This window comes from Clytia hemisphaerica, unplaced genomic scaffold, assembly GCF_902728285.1.
Source record: "Clytia hemisphaerica strain Z4C2 unplaced genomic scaffold, Clytia hemisphaerica genome assembly, whole genome shotgun sequence".
In the NCBI taxonomy this organism is placed as follows: domain Eukaryota; kingdom Metazoa; phylum Cnidaria; class Hydrozoa; order Leptothecata; family Clytiidae; genus Clytia; species Clytia hemisphaerica.
The window spans coordinates 100,890-114,758 of NW_027103512.1; the positions used below are offsets into that span (position 1 = coordinate 100,890).

A 13,869-nucleotide genomic window follows, 5' to 3' on the forward strand; every position below is an offset into this window, starting at 1 on the left:
TTGTCCTCTTGATGGTTGGGTTCGTCAAATCTACCTTCACGGTGTTGATTTTCATCCGTTAGCTTAAATAAAAGGTAAATAAAATCAGTTCATAAAATCCAAAGTCAACTTGCAATTAAACCATTACAAACACTGTTTTAGTTCAGAAAGAGCTGTATTTATTCGGTTATAAGCTTACCCTTTTGTTGTTACAATCTTCCCCGTGACAATCACCACAAGAAGACATGCATTTTAAGCCATTCTTTTTACAAGAACAAATGTTTGTCCTTTTTCGAAGTAGTCTTACAGTTGCATCAGATTATATGGAGGATTTCAGGCGGAGCAACAGGCTTGTCTGTAGCAATCGGCTTAAGATAATCAACAGCTTGACTCCATCCCCAATCAGTTGGTACGAAAGAGTCGTCGTTTTCATCCAATAATAGCCATTGCATGATTTGGAGATAAACTCTTAGTCCATGAAAATAGGCACTTCTTTCAGATGGTGGGAGTTTTTCAGGTTCAATAACACCGTTGCTTAGCATTTGTTTGTATTTCGTGTAGCTAAAAGGAAAAAGACAATATGTTTAGAGATTCTCAATTGCAATATTAAGAAAGAATCTAACGAGAAGTGAATTCAATAAAGTAACCTGCTTATTTTCTGTCCAAAAAGCACTAATCTCAATTACTGATTTGAAACTTACCGCATTTGTGTCAAATTAGATTGATTTCTACCACCATACAATTCAATAAATACGTTGATTGCCGCATCGCCGATGGTTGATTTCTCAGCCCAGGTGTTCATCATTATTGCTGAAGCTGATTGTATATTCTTTGATTTACGAACAAGATTGAGGAAGCTTACTTTTCCTTTTCCATGGATCACTGACGTAGAATCACATCCTGACCAAGCCTGAATAAAAAGGAGGTGATCTTTGATGTCTTTGATTTTACCCGACAAATTTCTGATATTCCAACATTTTCCAGCACTTACTTGTAAAAGGAAAATGTCACGATGATCTTCTTCCTTCCAATAGTATAGGAGCATAATGGCCACATCGGTATCATCTGCTACCACAACAACTTTATCATTTTCAGCACAGTTTAATGCATCCTTTACAATCATTGTGTCAGCATCACCTTTGCAAACTTTGACTGTGTGGCCTTTTGCTTGAAAAGCATTTTTGAGAAGGTTGATGGGCTGACTTTTATTATGGTTGTTTGAAAGGAATCTATCTTTTGGGTACGGTACGTTGTTTTCAGACGAAACCAACATAAGCTGCAGCAATTTCGTTGAACTTCATCCCTTTTGACCACGGAACCCTATGAAGTAACGCTCCTCCATCAAGAACATGTTGCATTTGTGTTATATTAGTTGATGTTGAATCTTTATCTTGGAGGAGACTTCTTTTCAAAGCTGCTTTATCAGGCTTTCTCATCAGTCCATTTTTGAAGAGAGACAGAGCTTGGTGGTTCAGCTCGTAATCAAAATATTGCTCGACGTTTTCTTCCCTCTCTGCGATGGCCGCCAGTCTGGTGAACAACAAAGTTGGATTAACAATCACAGGATCTTTACAACCAATATCGAGGGACTCATTCGTGAGGGCTTCGAGAGAAACAATAAGATATTTTTTCAATATCTTAGCTTCGGTGAAAATGACATCATTCAATTGACCTTGTATTTTCGCCCCAACACTTTCTGCATCGTCACAATTAACTTTATCTTTCCCTATCACTGATATACAACCGGTTGAAAGAGAATGTAAGTTGTTGTCGACCGTGTTGAAAGAATTTCTTACTTCGATCCAATCAAAAAATTTCTGGCAGTCTTCTGTATCCTTGATGCGTCGATTCTTGCCCATCTCAACGTTTTGATCACTTGGTCCACCTTGAACGCCTGAAAGTTGTATCATTGATTCATGGACTGTTGCGGTGAAACCAACACTCATTGTCCATAGATTACGGGCATTTTCACCGAATCCTCTACCTTAAAGAAAGAACTTTTGACCGGAATTAATTTCAGAGATCGTATGTCTGGGTCAGCAGCCATACCTTTAATGATTTAAATACCTTTGCATTATTTGAATTTTACATACGATTGGAATTATGTCTAAAAAGCACAGTCAAAGAAAACTTCGATTTGGTGTTCACGATATAAATTAAAATACCTCTCGTCAAACCACCAGCACATTTTAATGACCTCATCAACGTTTGTTCTGTTACCAAATCTGACCAAATACCAGCCCAAAATCTGTTTGATCGTCTCACTGCGTGTCGTCCGGCCTCGAACTGTTCTTGAAGCCATCCATTAGAAGATGTCCAACTCTCCATCTCTTGGACACATATTCGTGAGCACTTTGCATAGTTTCGATGACCAGTAGCTGCGAATAGGTTTTGCATCTTGGTGATTGATTGGATATGAAGGTGCCAATTACAGCTTCTCTCAGCAACGATGAATTCTTTTACCACTTTGATATAATTGATGTAGGATAACCAAAGCTTTGTAGTTCGCGATTTTTCCGACATTGTGTTTGAAAACGTTGCAATGCTCTCCTCCATATCTCTGATGGCCTTGGATTCACTAAGTGTCACAAGATTGTCGTTCGTGAAGCCTTCATCCATTGCCTTCTTATACGATGACTCGATATCTTCAATAACCAACTTGTTTTGGTCGACTAAAGTGCATGTAATATGGTTGATAAGAGCACTTTGTACCAGAAGATGTGCCCTTATTGCTCTTGCAACGGCATGACCAGAATTAATATGCTTGACGGTATCCTCAGCATAAACCTCTTCAAACAACTCATCTAAACCTGACCCCTTCATAATATTCCCGATACTTCCAAGAAAACTCATTAGGGTGTGAAATCCTCCTAATCGACAAACAATGCGTAGTTTCTTGAGCTTGATGATACCCAAAGCTTTCTGCCATAATGGCTGATCAAATGTGATAACAGGTACTGGAATTTTAGATTTTTTTGCTTCTTCGATCACAAAAAGAAGTGTTGAATAGATACAACTTTCGTTTGAAGAATTCAAATCGATGATAGGAAGAAAGTCAACGGAAGCTACATCGTATGCAGTTATGCTTTGTGATGTGGCATGCATCATGAAACCGGACCAGTTTGGACAAGGACTTTTAGATGACGCAAAGAACCATGCTGAGTGCCAAAGAAAATCAAGAGTCATTTCTGCAGCTGATATTGTTTCAGTCGGTTTGACAGAATCAAATTTAAGCTCTTTTAGACCATGAAATCAAAATGATAACTACCGATTATTGTCTATTATGCAATTAGCAACATGAAGGTTCTACCAATTTTACTCACATTCAGTACATTTTCAGGATTTTCCGTAAGCAAAAAAGTTGTTCAGCTTTCAATTTACGATCGATTGATATATAATACTTGCATGTTTGGCAAACGTAAATTTTAAGGATATTTGTCCTGATGACGTCATCAACCTTGACCTTAAATTTACTCACATTCAGTACATTTTTAGGATTTTTCATAAGCTAAAAAGTTGTTCAGCTTTCAATTTGCGATCGATTGATATATAAAACTTGCATATTTGGACAACTTGAATTTTGACCAAAATATGTGACAGTCATCATTGATTATGACGTCATAACTGGAGATGCCAAGGTGCTGAAGGTGGGGGGGTTTTAATGTGGGTTTCCTGACACCTTCCCTGAACTCTGTGCAAAATTTCAGCTTTATATCAATTTTTTTAAGGTTCGGTTGATTTTTTGGCTAATTCCCCTATACTAGAAAGAAGGTTCCCACATTTTCCCACATCTAAAAAAATCACCAAATTTATTTTGCACAAAATACAATTGCGCAAATTGGCGTTACAATTGAAGTATTTCCTTTATAACCAACCCTCCAAAAAAGGGAAAACGTACAAACCTTTTTGATTTTTAATTCACTGGCCATCGTTTGTAACGGTTCAACGCCAAGCATTTCGGTTTGTTTCAAGAACATGTCTCTGTAACATTCAATCCTATTCAAAGCATCAGCAAACTATGAAAAAAAAAGACAGTAACCGATTGGCTGAAAAATCTAAACACTATAAAGCAATATTATAATAGACCTAAATAGCATATGAACCAAAATGTGTCATCACAAGCGACGTTGAATACAAATAAAATGGAACGTCCCTAAAACGAACGAAAGGGAACGTTTTTTAATGTTCCTAAACGTTGCTAATTGTTCCCTTTATTTTCTCGTGTAATTTTATAAAGGTTGTTGCTGCTTTCACAGCATGCTATTAGTTGTCACCAGTTCTTTGATGTAATTTATTTCAAAGGGTTGAATTTTAATTTTCAAAATAAATCGCTTTTATCAAGCGAAATTTATTAAGGTAAATTGTTTAATATGATTGTTTTAGCAATTTTCATTTGATTATTATTCGGTTTGCACTGACATCTAGAGTACATACCCTTTGAATAACTGTTTTTAAAAAACAGTCGTTTATCAGATTTGATTAAAATTAAGTTTGTTTTAAGTTAAAGATGTTTCAAATGAAAGATTGATAAATGAATTAATTGAATGAATAGAGCTTCGTCTATTCCCTTTCTTCTTTATATAAAAATATTGTTCTTTTGGTATAAAGTGTTAAAAGTTTTCTTGGTATGAAGTGTTTTACAGTTTTCTTGGTATAAAGTGTTTTAAAGTTTTCTTGGTATAAAGTGTTTTAAAGTTTTCTTGGTATAAAGTGTTTGTTTTAAGTTTTCTTGGTATAAAGTGTTTTAAGTTTCTGGTATAAAGTGTTTTAAAGTTTTCTTGGTATAAAGTGTTTTACAGTTTTCTTGGTATAAAGTGTTTTAAAGTTTTCTTGGTATAAAGTGTTTTACAGTTTTCTTGGTATAAAGTGTTTTAAAGTTTTCTTGGTATAAAGTGTTTTAAAGTTTTCTTGGTATAAAGTGTTTTACAGTTTTCTTGGTATAAAGTGTTTTAAAGTTTTCTTGGTATAAAGTGTTTTAAAGTTTTCTTGGTATAAAGTGTTTTAAAGTTTTCTTGGTATAAAGTGTTTAAAGTTTTTTGGTTAAAGTGTTTTAAAGTTTTCTTGGTATAAAGTGTTTTAAAGTTTTCTTGGTATAAAGTGTTTTACAGTTTTCTTGGTATAAAGTGTTTTAAAGTTTTCTTGGTATAAAGTGTTTTAAAGTTTTCTTGGTATAAAGTGTTTTACAGTTTTCTTGGTATAAAGTGTTTTAAAGTTTTCTTGGTATAAAGTGTTTTAAAGTTTTCTTGGTATAAAGTGTTTTACAGTTTTTCTGGAATGAAATGTGTATAAGGTTTTCTTTTTCAATTTCTTTTTCTTATGAGTGCTTGTAGAACGTTCCAAAACCATCCTAAACGCTCAAGAACGTTCTATTTCATTTGTATTCTAAATCGCTTTTGATGACAAGCATTCATCAGCTGTATACAAAATGATATTAATAAGATGACTTTAACCTGCTAAATCATATTGTCATCTAAATTCAGACATTCAATCTTTTCTAACTAATAAAATATCTACCTTAGTGAATGGCTGTTCTAACATTTCATCCCCTTTGAACAGTTTTGATACAGTCTCCATAACTTCACCAAGAGCTATACCAGCTTCATTATGCTTCAATCCTGATTCTTTATACTCGTCCAGGCCTGATGACAATTGATTGACAGTTGCTGATATCTAGACAACAAAAATGGATGTAATGATCAGTTATTGATTGTTTTAGATGTTGATTATGGGAGGTGGGTACGGTGCGGTAATCAAAGGATGTTATCTGGACATTCGTTTAATTTTTTTTTAATTAACTGATTCGTCAAAAATTGCTTCAACTTGATACGATATCAATATCAGCCTTTATCCGACATCAAAAACCAAGAAATAAAACTTTGAAAGACAGTCGACAGAAGGAAAGAGCGTATATACATTAGCAGATAATGTTAAGTGAACAAACCTCAGAAGCTTTCCTTCCCCAATGTCTCAGTGATTGGTGGCAAACTGGGCTATCATTTAAAACAAAATCGAATGTTGGAAAGGGCGGTGTCGTTTTAGCCATTATCTAAAGAATAAAAAGATTAAACCCCTCAATAGTTTTAAAATTTATACACGGTAAAATTGAACTAAATCTTTTTTCGTAAAATTAATAGTCAAAATTTCAAATATACAGTGTGGCTGGACCTCCTGATATTCCAGGATTATGATTTTACCAGCTTTTTAGCGATTTTTGTATACTGTTAGCTAACCCAAATCCTTTTTAACTTTAAGGAAGAGCGAAATTAGATTTTTTTGTCGTTTTGAGAAAAATGCATTGCAGAAATTTATCATCTTCACAAGATCAAATTGTTAACCACAAAATACATCTATTTGTCATTAGGCTTTTTTCTTGTGTTCTTCTTCAAAGACTAGTTTCCACCTTATTTTGCACCCACAATAGAATGATCTATATACAGGGGTGTGACAATGGTAAGCTATCTCATTTTATAAGTGTTCTTTCTGAAAGATACAAAAAGTATATTGAATCATAGAGGTATAAATAAACAGGAGATGTATGCTATTGTAAATAAGCTTGCCCTAATATTAAAAAAGTTACGATGTGTGCATGGTCATAAACTCATATATCGTGCATTCTTAATAATGAGCTTTTTTATTCATAGGTGAAATCTTATTGGCTCATTGAAGCTTTAAAAATTAGTTGAGACGAGATCCATTGTTTCTGACATCAGTGTAAAAAATATTTGGACTAAAAAATGGGCTGTAAACTCTTCAATCGACAAGATTTTTCGATCAATGTTTTCTTTAAGGTGAACTCTATTGCCTGATACTTTCCTCCAAAATTCTCCAGTGACCTTATTTTATGTCTACAAATTGAGTCTGAAATCATGTGTGCTTATAAAGAACCTTTCATTTTCTTGCTTGAGAAAATAACTTTTCAAAACAAAATTTAACGGATAACGAAATTGAACGTATAAACTTGTTTCACGGACGAACTTTTATTTAATTTTCGTATATTATCTTCAATACTGATAGTAAGAATGTTCAGAGAAATCTTGAGTTCTACTCGCGGACGAACTTTTATTTAATGTTCGTATATTAGAAGGCTAATATCTTCAATACTGATAGTAAGAATGTTCAGAGCAATCTTGAGTTCTACTAAGACTAAGAGTCTTATTTCATCAGGCGAGCTTAGAATTTCTTTTGATAAAGTTTATAAAAGAAATCCAAAGACATTAACGACCAATTACCGACACATTCAACTCCTGTTTCTCTTTATACCTCCATGATTGAATATTATCTACTTATCTATTTTTTTCTAAATCTATTTTAAGTATGTGAAACCGTAGCGGGGTGTACGTCTAGTATCGAAATTCCTATGGCAGTATAGGCTAAAACTCCTATATCAAGATTACAGGATTTGGAGTGCAGTGCAGTGGTTTCATTTTTGATTTCAAGCCAATTTTTCTTAGAAACGGGGTGCTTGCCCATAGTTACAGGGGTTTGTGCCAGAAACCAAACATAGAAAGTTTTCCAAACCCCTATTTCGATTGAACCAATAAAAAATAAAACTTTTCCATGTTTCAATTTTTTGCACTAATTCTTCAAAATGAAAGTATTTTTATTTAAAAGTTCTTCTGATTTTTCATGGCACTTTGTTGACAATCTTACTCTGGCATCAAATTCCTGCTTTCTTCAGAAAATTGAAGATGAGTAAAAACCTAAGCCTTAGGATCTCGGATTGAAACAAAAATATGAAGGGTGAGATTTTAGGCACTGAGAGGCCATGGGTGCCAGAAATAAGGGCCATGTGAAATGCAGCAATTTCATTGCTGGAAATTTGATAAACAGCTGCAAAGGAGCGCCAGAAAACAATCAGTAGAAGAGACCACTTTCGTTTTTGTTGCAAATTTCAATATAAACTTCTCTCAGGGATTACTTGTCAATGTGTTGTGTCAACTTGTCATCAGCATTGTATTGTTGTTAAGGAAAAGATAAAAGAGGTAAGGAAAGAAGAGCCAAGTTTTTAATCCTGATATAGAAGTTTAAGCTTAGCCTGTATGGGAGTTCTTTAAATAGCTAAGTCTGCAAAAAAATGTTTTGTGGGAGTTTGAGGAAAAAACAGAACTGCCATCATTTAAGTTTTTATTTAGCCATAATTATATTTAAATTTACGCTATACCATTTTATTTATTTAAAAAAATAAACACAAATTGAGATAATTGTAACACCACCGCATTCCCATATTAGGATCATGCTATAGTCGGCTCAAAATAAGGCGGAACTATTATTCCAAGAAGAAGCTTTCAAATAAAGTGAAAACAAACTGAAAGAAGGACTTCAAGCTTGTCTACGAGATGGTCAAAAAGGATTTATGTAAAAACCAAAAGTAAGTGAAAAAGTGAAAAATAAGTTTGGCGTTTGGCACGAACAGAACAATTTTCTATGGCCGTCTGAGAAACTCTAATTTTACTCTTCCTTAAGATAAGGAGGTTGCAAGATTTGGGTTAGCGAGGCACGCAAAAATTGCTAAAAAACTGGTAAAACCGAAATCCTCAAAAATCAAAGTTCCAGCCTCACTGTATATATAAGCAAACACAAGATTTTCTGTACCGAATCTTTAGAGAAAACCCTTTCCAATCTCATGCAAGGCTATTGCAGGAAATATAGCAAAAATTCCCAGTGTGGTCCGAGAGGCCAGACGATCTCAATCAAACGGAATCGACAATTGAACCAGTCAAACCAAATTGTACGCAATCGACCGATTGAAATTCGATTGTCAAGCGCAATCGAATCTCAATCGAACATTACCGCAATTTTCAGATTCGATTGATATTCGATTGCATTCAATTGATGTTCGATGGCGTTCGATTGCGTTTGATTGAGATCGTCTGGAGTTTTTTGCCGCCATCTTTGTTTTGGCAGTTAGAAAGTAGTATGGTCCGACAGTTAGTCACAATAGGAAATCCAGCTTTCAGAAAAAACAACATCAGTAATCTACAGGATGTATTTGAACAACAAGGATGAGAGTTACCTGAATCAAGTTCGCAAGACAATTAATTAAAACTTGAAAGTTTGAAACAAAATAAAATGTGCAGCAGCCAAAATCAACCAACCAAAGTTTGTCATTCAATTCCCGAGACAGCGCTTCGATTTTTAAGGCCTTGTTCATACGCTAAAGTAAAAACAATTCCACACATGTAAAGGGGTCAGTGTCTGAGGTCCGGCAAAATTTCCGGGAAATAGCCTACCCGGCAGTGCGCGGATCTAGAGGTGGGTTCCGCCTCCACCGTAGATCTTTTTCTTGGGAAGTTGATCTTCAAATTAGTTCTCAAGGTTGGCTTGGCTCAAATCGTTTCTTCTGTGGCTCAAATTTTAGGCAATTTTTCATAATTTTTGAGAATGTTAATTTCATTAAAAAGCGCTGGGTTATTTCCAGACGATCTCAATCAAACGGAACCGACGATCGAACCAGTCTAACCAAATCGAACGCAATCGACCGATTAAATTCGATTGTCGAATGCAGTCGAATCTCAATCGAACGTCAAAATTCTGGGTAATATTCGATTGGTTCGATTGTTGTTCGACTGGTTCGATCGTCGATTTTGTTCGATTGAGATCGTCTGGCTTTATTCTTGCAGCTTCCAAACATCCAAGCTCTCAAACATCCCAAGCGGAATGAAATTACTTTCGATTTCCCGTAGAAATTATGCGATGAACAATCCAGGGGTCAATGAATCGACGATCGAACGCAATCGAATGCAATCGAACATCAATCGAACGCAATCGAATATCAATCGAATCTGAAATTTGCGGTAATATTCGATTGAGATTCGATTGCATTCGACAATCGAATTTCAATCGGTCGATTGCGTTCGATTTGGTTTGACTGGTTCGATCGTCGATTCCGTTCGATTGAGATGGTCTGGTTATTTTTTCATGAATCCCTTTAAGAAGTTTTGTGGTGCGTGCATTTTTTTGCTTGAGAGAGAGTCAGGTAAACGATATAGCGCTTTTGCAGCATTAATCTTTGATACGCATTTTGGCGGGGCGCTAGTGTGACTAACTGTCCGATCAACAATAAGCTTCCGAACCGGGCAACTTTTTCCGACAACAACGACAATCAGCAACGACAATCGAACCAGTTGAACAACACAATCGAACCAATCAAATATTACACAGAATTTTGACGTTCGATTGAGATTCGATTGCGTTTGACAATTGAATTTCAATCGGTCGATTGCGTTTGATTTGGTTCGACTGGTTCGATTGTCGATTCCGTTCGATTGAGATTGTCTGGGAAAGGAAATGTAAGGAAATCTTCTTTATGATATGGCGGATCTCTAAAAATTGTTTGGTTCCCGACATCCGACCGACCCTGATTTTTACTCTGAAGTTAGAGTCGGAGAGTCGGAGACTCCTTTTGCCACTTCTGGATTCCTAATTGTCAACCTCTGCGCGCACGACCCTCGACATGGCCCGAGAATTCTCGGGCCAAAACTTTTATTGGAATTCGCGAGTATGGCCCGAGCTGGCCTGTGTTCGGGCCACACGCGGGCCACACTCGGGCCAATTTTTGAAAACATGATTTAAACAGGCGTGTAATTTCAGGACTGAATTTTTTTAACGTTTTCTTTGAGAAAAACTTGGTTTCTCTTAATTATATTAAATATATGAATGTTGTAAATTCATATAAATATTAAACATCTTATTTGGTATGAAAACATAGTTATAAAATATACTTAGGATGGAAATATTTGCTAGTAAACTGGTCAGTGCGTCTCAAACAGCCATATAAACAAAACTCAACATTCTCACAAAAGTTGTCTTTTTGATTTCCCAAACATTCGTCTCAAGCGCTCCCTTCCACAATAATTTATGTAATTGCAATTGCGGTCAGTCCACAGTCGGCTTCAACATATACACGTGTTTTTATTTACGTGACCGAAGTGCCTACTAAAACAATCCGGGGGTAAATAGCGAAGCAACACAGCAGATTATTCGTAAATATCTTTTGGCATTGACAATCAAATACAATATATGATACTATATTTCCTTAATTCAAAAATCAAAAATTCATTTTTCATTCGCGAAAAATAAAAATAAAAGAATAATGAATTAATATTACATACTAAGACGCCCCCGTCTTTTACTCTCATTTAATTTCCAATCTCGGCACGTGCAAAACGCCCGTCCGCCCAATTTCCACCCAATCAGCTTAAATTCACTTTAATTGTCCTTTGACATTCAAAAGATAGTATTTAAAAATTATGAATTTATAATAATTACAAAAAACAAAAAGTTTGATACTTCATTAGTGAAATATTCAATAAATTCCTGGTTTCAATTTTCAGTGGGCGTTCTTCTAGGGCTTCGTTTATCGCGCAATTTTTGCGTCACACAAACTTTCTCGGCCGCTCGTAATAATTATACATTGCCAAATTTGGTTCTCCATTGTCGAGTCAGGATCGATGGTGACGTCACCTAAGCATAAAAAAGAAAAGATTTCGTCAGTTTTATGCATATATTAATTTGCGAGATATTCTATTCGCCGCGCGAGCGCACTTTTCGTAGACTAGTCGGAGTACTTTCTTTTACTCGCGGGATTGATGGTAACTTTTCATCTTCGTTATTTTTAAAATGAAGCACAACCGAAAAAAAACGAAACTTCAGAAAGTTGCGTATTTCCAGTGAGTAAACGACTCTGACAATTAACAAAATTGATGATGATGATTTTTTTTCGGTCAGGCCAATGTCTCGTATTGGGGGTTCTAGTCTTGAGCCCAAAGCCTACGCAGGATTGCAGCGTTTGGGTAAACGAGACAAAACTCTAAAAAAGCTGGTGTTTTGACGCGCTTCCGTGCTCTCGAAATATCGCGGTTTGAGACGCACTGCTGGTCCTGGTTTTAAACTGAAGCGTGTCCACGGGAAGCTCGTAAAGTTTTTTTGAGTGATATAAACATAACAGACAAATCTTATTTTGTACTATTTTGTTTGACTGGACATGCTGAATCAATTTAACATTTAACATGGCCCGAACATGGCCCGAATGACTCGGGTCATGTTCGGGCCAAAAGAATTGATAGGGTCTCTCGGCCCGAACATCCGAACATGGCCCGAAGAGGCCAGAGAATTCTCGGGCCATGTCCAAGGGTCGTCTGCGCGCTCAGTGTTTACAAGTTTTCAAATCGAAATAGCGAGCGCGGCGCGCCAGCGGAAAGTGAACCAAAAACCGGTTTATCCATGATTTCCTGATTTTTTAAGGCCCGATTTCATAATTCGGACCTTCGTGGAAGCAGACCACGCTCGCGCGCGAAGCATCACTTTCTAAAATCAAGATGTTGCGTGATGATTATGGGGCTCAAAGATGGTATGTATGTACAAAAAAATATTTTTGACCGACCGACCGACCGACCCACTTTTTGAAGTCGAAATGACGGGAACCAAACAATTTTCAACGATCCGCCTATGATGGCAAATGCATGATGGCAGGATCCGTCGCCAACTGGGCAGGGGATTCTGTTATGGGTCGTCTGGCCAGGAAAATGATGGCAAAAAATAAAGATCTTACATTAATTGAAGTTGATCAGTGGAGATGTTTCGTTATTTCCTGCTCCAGTTTCACCTCTTTCCAAAAAATTGGAACTGGCTGACTAAAATTTTTGAGAACTTTGTTATGTTGCGATAATCCGTTTATTCCGGTTTTTCCATTCGCTACGAACGGGTTACATGGCGGGGCGCAGCGATGGGGGTGTAGGCTAGGCGTAGTTTCGGGCGTAACGTCAAGTAGAGATAATTTTTTTTTTCCGTTCACAAGCATTTTCTGAACGTAATATACGACAGAAATTACACACAAGTTGATATTAAACAATTTCTTATATTTTATAATATACTTAGTATCCCGGAGCCTAGAATTATGTAAAAAGAAAAAAAATCAAATTTCATCCTGAGGGAGTCCTACTCTACCTCTCGATCCACGGATGCATCTGACTGTAACTTGTAGATCTAACGAGCGAGAAGCACATAATAGTTCTAATGCTGTTAGTAACTTTTGAAAAAGTGTCATGTTTTTTGTCCGCTACCATTTCAGCTAGTAGCCATTTGCATGTCTTGGTAAATCTTCGTTATTAAGTTCGTTTAATAGGGTGTCAGTTCTTACATCTACGCACACTTCTTCTAGCAGTTTGGATGTAATGAAACAAATTTTTGATTGAGTGTCTTTATCGTTCGTTTGGTATTGATGTCGGCTGTCTCCAAGAAAGCTCATAGCTTTTCCTGGTGACGTTGCTGCCGTTCGTTGTGAAGACGAGACTTGGATTTTGCTTCGGGTGCACCAACATTCGTTTGAAGGATTTGATTCTGCAGTGCTGCAGTTGCACTCATCGAATCTCTGTGATTGTGGCTCGATTCTTCGGCGTAGATTTTCAGCCCCATTCCACCGAGACGTGGAGGTAAGGAAAGCATTATTCTTTCTTGGTCGTTGATGATGCGTCTATCGGTTAGTGATGGAATCAGTCGGTGCCGCACTGCTTCATCGACTCTTTTCAACTCGTCACTGATCGTTGGGATGGTGCGTAGGAAGTACGTCACCTTATGTTGGTAGCTGGATTGGTTGTTGCGATTTCAGCTAGAAGATTAATCTCCTAGGTCCATTCGTCGATCTTTTGGTTGATATACTAACTTTTGTTTTCATCCGTACCAATCACCGCCCAAAGATGCCGTTCACCATCGGATGTTATTTTGATCTCGGTGCCAGCAAACCTTTCCTGTGCTTGTTCAAGTTGGTCGGGTTTAACAATCAGCCAATAGATTTCGTTGGTTGTGGATAATAACCCTAGGATGGACCGATCTCGAGGATAGATGATCCCACCATTTCTTCAGTGCGTCTAAGGATCTAGCTGCTGTGATATC

The 13,869-nt window shown here is 36.6% G+C and overlaps 3 protein-coding genes across 3 annotated transcripts in view; all 3 read right to left on the bottom strand.

Annotated features, from left to right (window-relative positions):
- LOC136799228 (ribokinase-like) overlaps positions 1–11,185 on the bottom strand; it is an 89,597-nt gene extending 78,412 nt beyond the window's left edge. Inside the window, exon 1 of the mRNA XM_067055913.1 lies at positions 10,777–11,185. Within this exon, the coding sequence (XP_066912014.1) occupies positions 10,777–10,805 (29 nt within the window). The 5' untranslated portion in view covers positions 10,806–11,185. The remainder of the gene's footprint in view (positions 1–10,776) is intronic.
- The window catches only part of LOC136799225 (arf-GAP with coiled-coil, ANK repeat and PH domain-containing protein 3-like), a 36,696-nt gene extending 24,058 nt beyond the window's left edge, over positions 1–12,638 (bottom strand). The window contains exons 1-4 of the mRNA XM_067055909.1: positions 12,530–12,638; positions 5,921–6,025; positions 5,494–5,649; positions 3,882–3,995 (exon numbers count right to left, since the gene is read on the bottom strand). Coding sequence (XP_066912010.1) covers positions 3,882–3,995; positions 5,494–5,649; positions 5,921–6,022 — 372 coding nt within the window. The 5' untranslated portion in view covers positions 6,023–6,025; positions 12,530–12,638. The remainder of the gene's footprint in view (positions 1–3,881; positions 3,996–5,493; positions 5,650–5,920; positions 6,026–12,529) is intronic.
- On the bottom strand, positions 274–3,230 carry LOC136799202 (uncharacterized). The gene is made up of 2 exons (XM_067055888.1): positions 2,145–3,230; positions 274–1,963 (listed from the first exon to the last, which is right to left on the bottom strand). The coding sequence occupies exons 1-2, from the start codon at positions 3,163–3,165 to the stop codon at positions 1,236–1,238; spliced, it is 1,749 nt and encodes a 582-aa protein (XP_066911989.1). The 5' UTR covers positions 3,166–3,230; the 3' UTR covers positions 274–1,235.
- Positions 12,639–13,869: the final 1,231 nt, after the last annotated feature.